Raw genomic sequence first — 13,099 nt, 5'->3', positions numbered from 1 at the left:
CCTGTCTTGATAAGATCAAAAGCAACCAATGATCCTGCTTGAGATGTTTCCTGACCAATTATAACTCTTTTGAGTGCTGATTGTAGTAAATGAGTAGCTGTATGGTGAACCTGAAATGAAGCACAAAAGTGGAGTTGATAAACTTGGATTAGACCAAAAACTTTCTGGATACAAATGGTTAAATCAGCAAATATTGCAATGCAATGGGAAGGCTAAACAGATGATTCAGGAAGTCCAGCTACTACAGAATCTTACATCAATCGCTTTTTCTTTCCTGAAAATGATGCCTATCCATTCATTTTCTAGAATATACAACATAATACCTTTACCCGTTGCCTCAAGTTTTCATCTACAGCAGCTTCTACTTCTCAGCTGACCTCTATCATACCTTCTGTAATTGTCCCTTTCTGGACAAATATATTACCCATAGATTTTTGGACATCTTTTATCTCTACAATAGCTTTCTGTTCGTTTTCAGCCTCCATCATATATAGAAAACCGTTATCTCCAATTTGGCCTTCTGACTCAGCATAAAATGGAGTCATGTTCAGCAAAAATTCCACTTCACTTCGTTTGGAGACTTGTGCTACAGTAATACCATTTACTAACAAACCCTCAACCACTGCCTTGGAATGGAGAGTATTGTAGCCAAGAAACTCAGTATCAGGAATATCTTCAGCAAGGTTTGCACCATTTTCAACTCCTAGTTTAACAGTATCATGTGCAGCCTGAGATAGCTGTCTTTGCTTTTCCATTTCTATGTCAAAGTTATTCATATCTATACAGATTCCACGTTCTTCAGCAACTTCGTTTGTTATCTCCACTGGAAATCCATAGGTGTCATACAATACGAATGCATCCTTCCCCGACAGACAGGGTGCAGTCTCAGTTCCCTGAGCATTTAATAATGCATCTGCCAGCATCTGGTCAGGAAGTTTTTTCTCCCCTTTCTAGAGTCAAGACAAAACGAAGCTCCTCCCTTTTCAATTCCTCAAGTATGCGGGATGCTCTGGTCTTCACATCAGCATCTATATTGGTGCTTAGTTCAATCACCTTTTTAGCAAGTATCGGCAAAAATGCTCCTTGAACATCACCCATCCCATCTCCCTTTACACCGACCAAGTAACATGTCTTTAAAACTTTTGGGATATATATACTATTAACTATGGATTTTGATTTGGATAAATTATTTATTATGGATCAATTATTTATTTAATTTTAATAAAGTTTTAAATATATTATATATTTATTTGTGTCATTTACTTATATAGTAGATGGTTTAGTTTATAGAGTTTAACTTATACATGGAAGATTAAATCATCGGTTCTTATAAGTATAAAGATCATGTTCACAATCTAATGATAGAATTGGACAACCATCACGAATTATTGTAGCACAAGATTAAATATAATTTATCTTGATTATGAGAATGGTTTAATTCCGACTTCTTGTGCTAGTACACTTAGTATTGAATGGACTCAGTAGAGATGAGTATTTTATACTAACTTAATAAAATAACTTCTCTAGCCACCAGACGTACTTATACTATTAATCTTGATATAATTATTATTAGTTGTGTATAATATTTATTGTTTTGATTTATTAAAAGGCGAGTTTCTATTGTGTGTCAATAGGCTTGGTAAATTGGACAACGATGATATACATTGGCAAAGTAATAGTTAGTTGAAGGAATCCATTGTAAGATTTTCTTACGTTTTGGTGGTCGTACTTGGTGGCCGTACTTGATCGGTTACTTGATGGACGTACCAGATTAAATGAGAACCTCTATAAATTGGTCATCTCCCCACCCATTAGTGTTACCGTATTTTATTTTCTCTCTTCCATCACTAAAGTCGGCAGTAACGAAAGCTAGGGCAACGGACGAGAAACCAATTTGAATTAACGATTCCGCTTCACGATGTTGGCTTACGATTCAGGTATGTTTTCTGTACGATTTTGTGTAAAATTATCATGTTCAAAATCCTGGTATGCAATTAAAGTTTATGCTAACATGTGGTATCAGAGCCTAGGATTTGAATTGATAATCTTCGATAAAGAACGTAATATTAAACACATATATGTAATATGTGTGCCACCTTATGGATTACTGTAGCCATGGAAGAAAATTAATATGCACAATTGTTTTCTGTTTGCGTTTTATGTCCGTTTTCGGACTTCACGTTCTTTGTGCAATTAATAATACAACACTATACTAAGAATTAAAATACTAGTATTTGTTGGTTTGGTGTTGAAGTGCCGAGATATATTTATTTATGTCTTTACCCTTTTCAAATGTGATTCAACATTGAATGAATTTATATTGATTAAGATTACGAAAAAAATTCTGATGATTGTAACTACTTTTAAGCAATTTGGAGCCATGATATTTATAAATTAAATAAAAGGAGATTTGATGTTGAATCCCTAACATGCCTATTTGCCTAATGTTACTCCGATGGCGTTGTCTGTTTGATCTCCTTTGGAGTTTCAGTGCCATCTAAGGATTAAATATTAGGTGTTTGATCTCCATTAGAGTTTCAGTGCCATCTAAGGATTAAATATTAGGTGTTTGATCTCCATTGATCTCCATTAATTTTCACTATTTCTAGAACTTAAGAATTTACCCATAAGTGAATCAATTATTCTATGAATAGTAAATATGATGAGGTAAATTAATATTCTTAGTCAAATATATATTGTCCGTCTAAAGATGGCATATATATTTGGTTAAAAATATTTAATTACCTATTAAAGACTAAATGTCATTTAAATTATGATAGTGTGTCGTAGTATTTACCCAAAGGAGAATTGCGATATGCTTTAACTGTTTTGTTGAATCCATATTGATTTATGAGCATGTATTATCTATTTTGCAGCTATTCCTTTTCATTCGCTTGCTTCGTCTGTTACTGTGTTCAACGGATTAAACTTCTCTGAATGGCGTGAACAAGTCTAGTTCCACTTAGGTGTGATGGATCTTGACTTGGCTCTGCTGAATGATAAGCCCGCTGCCATTACTGATTCGAGTAGTGCGGATGAGAAGTCTTTCCATAAAGCATGAGAACGCTCTAACAAGCTAAGCCATATGTTTATGCGAATGAATATTGCCAACAACATTAAGAGTACTATTCCACAAACAGAAAGTGCCAGGGAATACCTGAAGTTTGTGGAAGAACGTTTTCGTTCTGCAGATAAGTCTCTCGCTGGTACACTAATGGATGAACTCACGACCATGAAGTTTGATGGGTCGTGTAGTATGCAAAACCATATGATCGAGATGACTAACATTGCAGCAAGACTTCAGACCTTGGGGATGAAAGTGGATGATTCCTTCTTGGTTCAGTTTATTCTGAACTCGTTGCCTCCTGAGTATGTACCTTTTCAAATTAACTATAATACTATTAAGGATAAGTGGAATGTTAGTGAATTGTCCAGTATGCTTACTGAGGAGGAGTCAAGACTTAAGAAACAAGGGAGTCATTCAATTAACCTCATGGGTCAAGGAGTTGGTAAAGGACTTAAAGTAAAGCCCAACAAGTTCAAGAAGAAGAAAGCCCCTGCTAAAGTTCCACAGGATGCTAAGAAGGAACATAAGGCAGATACGTGTTGTTTCTGTAACAAGGAAGGACACTATCAGAAAGATTGCCTGAAACGTAAAGCTTGGTTCGAAAAGTAAAGTACAATTAGTGCTTTTGTATGTTCCGAATCAAATTTAATAGAAGTTCCTAATAATACTTGGTGGCTTGATTCTGGTGCAACTGCTCATGTATCTACTACGTTACAGGGATTCCTTACGATCCAAACTACAAATCCAAATAAGGATTTCTTGTTCATGGAAAATCGTATGAAGGCTCCAATTGAAGGCATATAGACTTATCGTTTGATCATGGAGACTGGACGTCACCTTGATCTATTACAGACTCTTTATGTACCTTCAGTTTCTAGGAATTTGATTTCTCTTTCAAGACTTGATATTTCTTGATTTGATTTAAAGTTTGGAAATGGATGTTTTAATTTATATAAGAATGTTATTTTTTATGATTCTGATTTTCTTAGTGATGGTTTATATAAATTAAAACTCGATATTGGTTTTTCTGAATCCCTTCTTAATGTTCAATATAATGTTGAAATTAAACGTAGTTCACTAGATGAAAGTTCTGCTTACTTGTGGCATAGATGTTTGGGTCATATATCCAAAGAAAGGTTAGAAAGATTAGTAAAGAATGAGATTCTTCCGAATCTAAATTTTACTGATCTTATTATATGTTTGGATTGCATTAAGGTAAAGCAAACCAAGCATAGTAAGAAAGGTTCCACAAGAAGCATTCAGCTTCATGAAATTATACACACCGATATTTGTGGACCCTTTGATGTTCCATCTTTTGGTAGAGAGAAATATTGTATCACTTTTATCGATGATTTTTTACGTTATGGATACATCTATTTGCTGAAAGAAAAATCTCAAGCAACAGATGCTCTCAATGTGTTTGTTAATGAGGTTGAAAGGCAATTAGATAAAAATATAAAAATTATTAGGTCAGATATAGGTGGTAAATATTATGGAAAATATAATGAATCGGGACAATGTCCAGGTCTATTTGCAAAGTTCCTCGAGGAACATGGCATATGTGCACAGTATACTATGCTAGGAACATCTCAACAAAATGGTATTGCAGAAATGCATAATCGAACACTTATGGATATGGTTAGGAGCATGATGAGTAATTCCTCATTACCCAAATCATTCTGGATGTATGCTTTTAAAACCGATGTATATTTATTAAACAGGGTTCCTAGTAAGGCAGTTCCAAAGAACCCTTTTGAACTGTAGACATGAAGGAAACCTAGTTTAAGGCACCTGCATGTTTGGGGTTGCCCAACGGAAGCTAGAGTTTATAATCCACAAGAAAAGAAATTAGATTCTCGAACAGTAAGTGGTTACTTTATTGGTTACCCAGAGAAATCTAAAGGGTATGTGTTTTACTGTCCAAACCATAGTTCGCGAATTGTTGAAACCGGTAATGCAAGATTTATTGAGAATGGTGAAGTTAGTGGGAGTGTTGAAAAGTAAAGTATGGAAATAAAAGAGGTGAGGGTCAATAGTCTATTACCCACGAATGTGCCTACTTCCACACAAATACCAAATATTATTCCAGTTGTTGAAGAACACTTTGACAACACCGAGCAGCATTTGGATGAAACACTTCATGAAGAAACTGACTCACAAATACCTGACACAAATGAACCACAAGAAATGCCATTAAAAAAATTTCAAAGAGTTAGAAAATCGGCTATTTCGGATGATTACGTGATTTATTTGCAAGAATCATATTTTGACATTGGTCTTAATAAGGATCCGGTTTCATTTTTACAAGCCATAGAAAGTAATGAGTCTGACAAATGGATTGATTCCATGAAGGAAGAGCTAAAATACATGGAATACAATAAAGTCTGGGATCTCGTTGAATTGCCAGAAAGTTCTAAAAGAATCGGGTGTAGATGGGTCTTTAAGACCAAACGCGGTTCAAATGGCAATATTGAGCGATACAAATCCAGACTTGTTGCCAAGGGTTATACTCAGAAAGGAGGCATTGATTATAAAGAGACCTTTTCACCGGTCTTAAAGAAAGACTCGTTAAGAATTATTATGGCTTTGGTGGCTCATTATGATTTAGAGTTACACCAAATGGATGTGAAAACTGCCTTTCTTAATGGAGAACTCAATGAGGAAGTTTATATGGACCAACCGGGGGGTTTCGAAACTAAAGAAAAAGGTCAAATGGTGTGTAAACTGAAGAAGTCAATATATTGACTTAAACAAGCCTCACGATAATGGTATATAAAGTTTAATAATACCATAACATCTTTTGGATTTTTGGAAAATACCGTTGATCGGTGTATATACCAAAAGATCAGTGGGAGCAAGTTTATATTTTTAGTCCTATATGTTGATGATATTCTACTTGCTGCTAATGATTTAGGCATATTGTGTGAGACTAAAGATTTTCTCTCTAAAAATTTTGAAATGAAAGATATGGGTGAGGCATCCTATGTGATAGGAATAGAAATATTCCGTGATAGATCACAAGGATTATTGGGATTGTCTCAGAAAGGCTATATCGAAAGAATTCTAGAGAGATTTAATATGAACAATTGTTCAGCAGGAATTGTTCCAATTCAAAAAGGGGACAAATTTAGTCTCATGCAATTCTCTAAGAATGATGTAGAACGAAAGGAAATGGAATTAATTCCTTACTCTTCAATTGTTGGTAGTCTGATGTATGCTCAGACTTGCACGAGACCGGATATTAGTTTTGTAGAGTAACCCAGGAATTGATCACTGGAAAGCTGCAAAGAAAGTTTTGAGGTACCTGAAAGAAACGAAGGATTACATGCTCATGTATAGGAGATCCAAGCATTTTGAAGTTGTTGGATACTCGAATTCAGATTTCGCTAGATGTATTGACACTAGAAAATTCACGTTTGGTTATTTGTTCTAATTAGCTGAAGGAGCAATATCGTGGAAGAGTGCCAAACAGTCTGTCATTCCTACATCCACGATGGAAGCAGAATTTGTGGCATGTTTTGAAGGCACAATTCATGCATTATGGCTACGAAACTTTATTTCAGGACTTGGGGTTGTCGACACCATTATAAAGCCGCTGAAAATTTACTGTGATAATTCTGCAGCAGTATTCTTATCCAAGAATGATAAGTACTCCAAAGGTGCCAAGCATATGGAATTAAAATACTTTACAGTCAAGGAGGAAGTTCAGAAACAAAGAGTGTCACTTGAGCATATTAGAACTGATCTCATGATTGCAGATCCGTTAACGAAAGGTTTACAACCAAAGACATTTAAGGAACATGTACATAGAATGGGTCTTGGCTGTATTTATGATTGATGTATTTATGACTTTTGACACTCTGAGCTCATTTACGTGTTTCTGATATACATTAATGATTTTCTGTTTTGAGATGTTGCAGGATAAGTCTCAATGAGACATTATTGTGGACCGTAATATTTTATAGCTTATGAAACTGATACGATAAATTACTAATGTTGTAGTATATGGAAGGGAGTATGTAGACAAATTATATATAACCGCCATAACTCACATTTACTAGTTTATCGTATTGTGGTAGTTATGTTGGACATTATAGAAGAGATTTGTTTAAGCGCAACTAATGTTCCTATATTAAATATTAATATTATGTGATTATTGGGCCAAGTGGGAGAATGTAAGATTTTCTTATGTTTTGGTGGCTCAATAAGTTTAAGGCCCATAATTAATATTTAATTAATGAGCAAATTCCATTCGTCCGATCGGTTACTTGATGAACGTACCAGATTAAATGAGAACCTCTATAAATTGGTCCTCTCCCCACCCATTAGGATTACCGCATTTTATTTTCTCTTTTCCATCACTAAAGTTGGCGGTAACGAAAGCTATGGTAAGGAGCGAGAAACCAATTTGAATTAATGCTTCCGCTTCACGATGTTGGCTTACGATTTAGGTATGTTTTCTGTACGATTTTGTGTAAGATTATCATGTTCAAGATCCTGGTATGCAATTAAAGTTTATACTAACATCCATGTCTCAATCTAGAGATTGATGATACACATTTATGAAAGCTTATAAGTTTTCATGTGTAAACCTACAGGTAAATTTTGTATCTGTCACATGAAATAAGTTAAACGAAAGTCTAAAGAAAATAATCAATGAATTAAATTGTCAGTAATTTATTTTATTTGATTAGTATCTGAATAATAACATGGGGAGTTAAATAAGGTTTAAGAAATTTAACTGAGGAGTGCAATTATAATTTTTTGGTGGAATAATTCGTAATTTATTATGGTAGTATTAATTCGGATATTTCAAATTAAATCCATAATAGGAAGTCTCGTTAATTAAATACTGCGGTATCTGCTGTTCCCGAATAATTAGGAATTAAATGGAATCATTTTCTTAGTGGAAAAGAAAGACCCAACAGGTTTAGAAAAATATTTTAAGCCTTAAAACCTGTGGCTATATAAAGATGTTTTATTTCATAAGGAGGCTATAGTTTTACTACATGGTTTTCCTAATAGAAATTCGCCCACACGAATTTCGCTAATTGCGGACATTATTCGGGTCACACAGCAGAAGACTGTGGAACTGGAGGATGATCTCGTGGACGGTTTTCGCTCTTACTTGAAAACTTTTTTCGCGATCGCGGTCACGCTTTAAGATATAAGTATCGATTTTATGTTTGACTAAAATATATGATTATGTGTTGTCTATATTACATGCAAGTGATCCTGCCTATTTGCTTCCGCTGTTCATACCTGTTTCCCATCAATTGGTACAAGAGCCTCCTTGCATCTAATTGGATAACCTGAAATATAAATACATATGTGCGATTATGTATTTGATTACTTTGTTTTTCTGAATCCGTTTTAACGATTGAAAAACGTGATCAAATATGATTTTGTTCTTCAGCAACTGATATGTGATAGGAACATAAGAAAAATCGGAAAAGAATTGTCTTGGAATAGATGCGTCACCGCTGTGTTGATCCGAATATTTTGTATATGGATGGATCTAGCTAATCCAAATATATATTGTTAAATAATAGTGAAAAAGGTTGCTAAAGACTTTTGGTTCACGTGAAAGGGGTGGCGGTAGACATGATTCTTTTCAGTTGAATATTTTTTGTAACCCATTGTAATTTTCTTTTCAAGATTCCTCGTGGGTTGGTTAAACTGTAATGATCCGGTCGGTCGTTTTGAGTGTATTAGTCTCGATCCCCTATTTACTGTATTTTCCGTATTTGTTTCTGCTTATGTGACTTGACGGGAGGTCTTGTTTTGGTTTCGGCGTGTTTTGGGATACCTAGGCCCTAAAACGGAAGTTTAAGTCTTAGGATTTTGACCGTAGTCGGAATGGTATGAAGACGACTCCAGAATGGAGTTCTGTCGGTTCCGTTAGCTCTGTTGGGTGATTTTGGACTTAGGAGCGTGTCCGGACTGTGAATTTGAGGTTTGTAGCTGATTTAGGCTTGAAATGGCAAAAGTCGAATTTTAGGAAGTTTGACCGGAGGTTGACATTTTGATATCAGGGTCGGATTTCGATTTCAGAAGTTGGAGTAGGTCCGTAATGTTGAATACGACTTGTGTGCAAAATTTGAGATCAATCGGGCATGGTTTGGTATGATTCAGCATCGTTTGTAGAATTCGGAATTTTAGAAGTTCTTTAGGCTTGAATCCGGGTGTAATCGGTGTTTTGGTGTTGTTTTGAGTGATTCGAAGGTTCGACTAAGTTCGTATCAGGTTATATGACTTGTTGTCATGTTTGGTTGAGGTTCCGGGGGGCTCGGGTAGATTTCGGGTGGTTAACTGACTTGATGTTTTTGAGTTGATGAAGCAGCTGAAGAGTTGTTGCTACTGGTCTAACCGCACCTGCGGAGTGGGCACCGCAGGTGCGAGCACGCAGAAGTGTGGCATGAATCGCAGATGCGGGCAAGGCCATGAAGGACAGGGGTCGCAGGTGCAAAGAATTTCCCGCACCTGCGGTAGCGCAGATGCGGACAAGTGGGCACAGGTACAGGAGCACTAGGAGAGAGTGACTCCGCAGAATCGAGGCCAGGGCCGCAGATGCACGTTCGCAGGTGCAGAACCTAGAGCGCAGATGCGGGCCCTAGAGCTGCACGTGACTTCCACAGAAGCGGCATTTTCACCGCAGGTGCGACAATAGGTCCGCAAATGCGAAAAGTCTGGGCAGAAGGTTTAAAAGTAAGGGTTCGCGATTTTAGTCTTATTTCAACATCTTGGACTCGATCTTCGGCGATTTTGGAGAACATTTTCGAGGTGATTATTGAGGTAAGTTTCTTGTACTCGTTTTGGATCATAAAACTTGTTTCTCCACTGATTTTCCCACCTAATTAGTCAGATTTGAAGTGAAATTTGGTCGTTTAGGGCTTGAGAATTGGAGAGTGAATTTTGAGGATTTGGATAACCAAATGGTGTCGGATTTTGATAAATTTGGTATGGTTAGATTTGTGAGTGAATAGGCTTTCAAGTTTTGTGACTTTTGTCAGATTTCGAGGCGTGGGCCCGGGGGCCGGGTCGAGCCTATTTCAGATTTTTGGCTTATAATTTCGTATTTTTCTTGAGGAATTGATTCCTTTAGCCTATATTAATTATACTATATTGCTTATGGCTAGATTCAGGGCGTTTGGAGACTGATTCGAGGGGAAAAGGCATTTCGGAATAGGACTTGCTCGGTTTGAGGTAAGTAATGCTTTCGAACTTGGTTCTGAGGGTTTGAAACCCCGAACTATGTGTTATACAATTGGTATTGAGGTGACGCACATGCCAAGTGACGGGCGTGCACCGTAAAAATTGTGGCCTGGTTGATTCCATGGCAATGTATAGTGACTCTATTTTGTTGATATCCGTGTTTTCATCTTGTGATAAAGTAATTGTGCTGTCAATCATGTTAGATATCATGTTTAGGCTTTATGCCGGTATAATTGGGACCCCTATTGGTCATTTCTTGCTGTCATCTCACTGATTTCATTGATATTATGTACTCAGTCATGTTCATGCATTTCATATCATATCTCCGTCTCAGTTGTTATTTATTGATACATCATATTATTGTTTCGGGATAGTTTTCATGATATTGTGAGCCCGTGAGTGAGACTGGAGAGATTGATGATTGAGTGAGGCTGAGAGCCTGATTATGAGTGACAGTTATGGGATCGGGCTGCACGCCACAGCGATTATACTGATTTTATGATAGCGCTTGGGTTGTAGGAGCCCCTCCGGAGTCTGTAACACACCCCCAGTGAGCGCGGTTGATATTATTGAGGGATGGATCTCCCCTGGACATGGATCTTGTCCGAAGTACTTGAAACCTGGAGATAGATCTTCTCCACAAGGCTGTATTGGCCTTCCTTGGTACTGGGTGACTTATAGTTAGAGATGTATATGTTCCGGGATGGATCTTCCCTAGGCCCTATGGGCCATATACAGTACCGAGTGGTTCAGCATTCGAGGGTGTGAGCACATGAGGCTGACAGCATGGTGCATTACACACAACATGTGCATTGGCATGTAGAGATAGCAGAGTTATATTCTTTACACTGTTCGGATCTACTTCACTTTATTGTTTTGAGTTGCCTATTTAATTTGAAAGCATGCCTACGTTTCTGTATAGTTATTTTTATTTTATCTGTACCGGTTAAGTTCGTCACTACCTTTCAGTCCAAAGTTTGGACTTGTTACTTACTGAGTCGGATGTACTCATGTTACTCCCTGCACCACGTGTGCAGATCCAGGCATTTCTGGTCACGGCGGCAGTTGCTGATTGAGACTTCAGAGGTCGGAGACTACCAAGGTAGTTGCACGGCATTCGCAGGCCTTGACTTTCCTTTTCTATCACTAGTTGTATTTTCAGTTTATTTCTCTAGATACTGTAGTGGACTGTATTCTGATTTAGACGCTCATGTACTCAGTGACACCCCGGTTTTGGGATGGATTGTATCTTATTTTTGGATATTTTTGTTTTCAAACATGCTTTCCTAAATTATTAAATTGCTTCCGTCTTTATGTTCAAAGATTTTTCTGTGTTGAGATGTTGAGTTGTGGCTTGCCTAGTTCCACGATAGGCGCCATCACGATGGTTAGATTTTGGGTCGTGACAGGTTGGTACAGAGACGTGAGTAGGTTTAATAGAGTCCGGGTGTAATCGAGTCATGAGTAGGTTTAATAGAGTCTTGCGGATCTGTACAGAGACGTCTGTACTTATCTTCGAGAGGTTGTCGAAAACTTAGGAAACTTCACATTCTTGAATTCTTGTCGTATGAATTTGTTGATTCTGGTAAATAAACTTCTGTTGTTCTATTCTTTCACAGATGGTGAGGACGCGTGCTACGGGGAAGGACGAACAACCACCAGTACCACCAGTCAGGACCGCGAGAGGCCGAGGTCATGGTAGAGGCCACGGTAGGGGCAGAGGTGAATCTCGCACTGCAGTTAGGGCAACACCTATAGATCCGCCAGTTGCCCCAGTTCAGGAGTAGGCCCCAGTGGTGGATGAGCCTGTGGGACCAGCTCAGGCACCACCTATGCCCATTGTGATTCCAAGCCTTCAGGAGGCCTTAGCTCAGATTCTGACCGTGTGCACCAGTCTGGCTCAGGCGGTCTCTGTTCCGATCGCAGCAACCACTTCTCAGGCTGGAGTAGGTGCTTAGACTCCTGCCGCCCGCACACCAGAGCAGGTGGTACAAGGACTTCAGACACCGGGGGCACCATTAGTCTAGCCGGTTTCAGCTGCTCAGGACTATGTGGTTCCTGTCATGCCCGATGATGAGCAGCGTCAATTGGAGAGGTTTGGGAGACTCCAGCCTCCATCTTTCAGTGGTACCGAGGGAGAGGATGCATAGGGTTTCTTGGACAGATGTCAGAGGATCCACCGTATAACAGGTATTCTAGAGACTAGCGGGGTCTCGTTCACTACTTTTCAGTTTACTGAAGCTGCCTTTACCTGGTGGGAGGCTTATGAGAGGCGTAGGCCGGTTGGTGCAGCGCCACTTACCTAGCAGCAGTTCTCCGTTCTCTTTCTGGAGAAGTTCGTGCCTCAGTCCTGCAGAGAAGAGCTGCGCATGCAGTTTGACCAGCATTGTCAGGGTGATATATCCGTGATGCAGTATGAGATGAGATTTTTAGAGTTGGCCCGTCATGCTATCTGGTTGGTTCCCACAGACAGGGAAAGGATCAGGAGGTTCATAGATGGCCTCACTTTTGAGCTGCGATTGCTTATGACTAGAGAGAGAGTGTCTGGTGCTACATTTGATAGGGTTGTCAATATTGCTCTTCAGATTGAGATGGTTCGCAGGCAGGAGTGGGTTGAGCGGGAGGCCAAGAGGCCTCGTGGACAGGGTGGATTCAGCGGTGTTCCTTCTAAGGTTAATTCTACCACGGTAGGGGTCGTCCTTTCAGACATGCTCAGATGACTCGCTCGGTTCACCCTGGTACATCATCTGGCCATGTTGCACATAACTATCAGCAGGGCCAGTCTTCATTCAGTGCACTACCAGCTCAAAGTTCGTC

General features: G+C 38.5%; 1 protein-coding gene across 1 annotated transcript; it reads right to left on the bottom strand.

Annotated features, from left to right (window-relative positions):
* On the bottom strand, positions 1 to 1,110 carry LOC138909999 (alanine--tRNA ligase, chloroplastic/mitochondrial-like). The gene is made up of 2 exons (XM_070201234.1): positions 324 to 1,110; positions 1 to 110 (listed from the first exon to the last, which is right to left on the bottom strand). Exon 1 carries the CDS (start codon positions 921 to 923, stop codon positions 369 to 371), a length of 555 nt encoding a protein of 184 aa, XP_070057335.1. The 5' UTR covers positions 924 to 1,110; the 3' UTR covers positions 1 to 110; positions 324 to 368.
* Positions 1,111 to 13,099: the final 11,989 nt, after the last annotated feature.

The sequence above is a fragment of the Nicotiana tomentosiformis genome, chromosome 1 (assembly GCF_000390325.3).
Source record: "Nicotiana tomentosiformis chromosome 1, ASM39032v3, whole genome shotgun sequence".
Classification (NCBI taxonomy): Eukaryota; Viridiplantae; Streptophyta; class Magnoliopsida; order Solanales; family Solanaceae; genus Nicotiana; species Nicotiana tomentosiformis.
The sequence above is the reverse complement of the archived record's forward strand: the minus strand, read 5'-3'. Positions and strand labels throughout refer to the sequence as shown.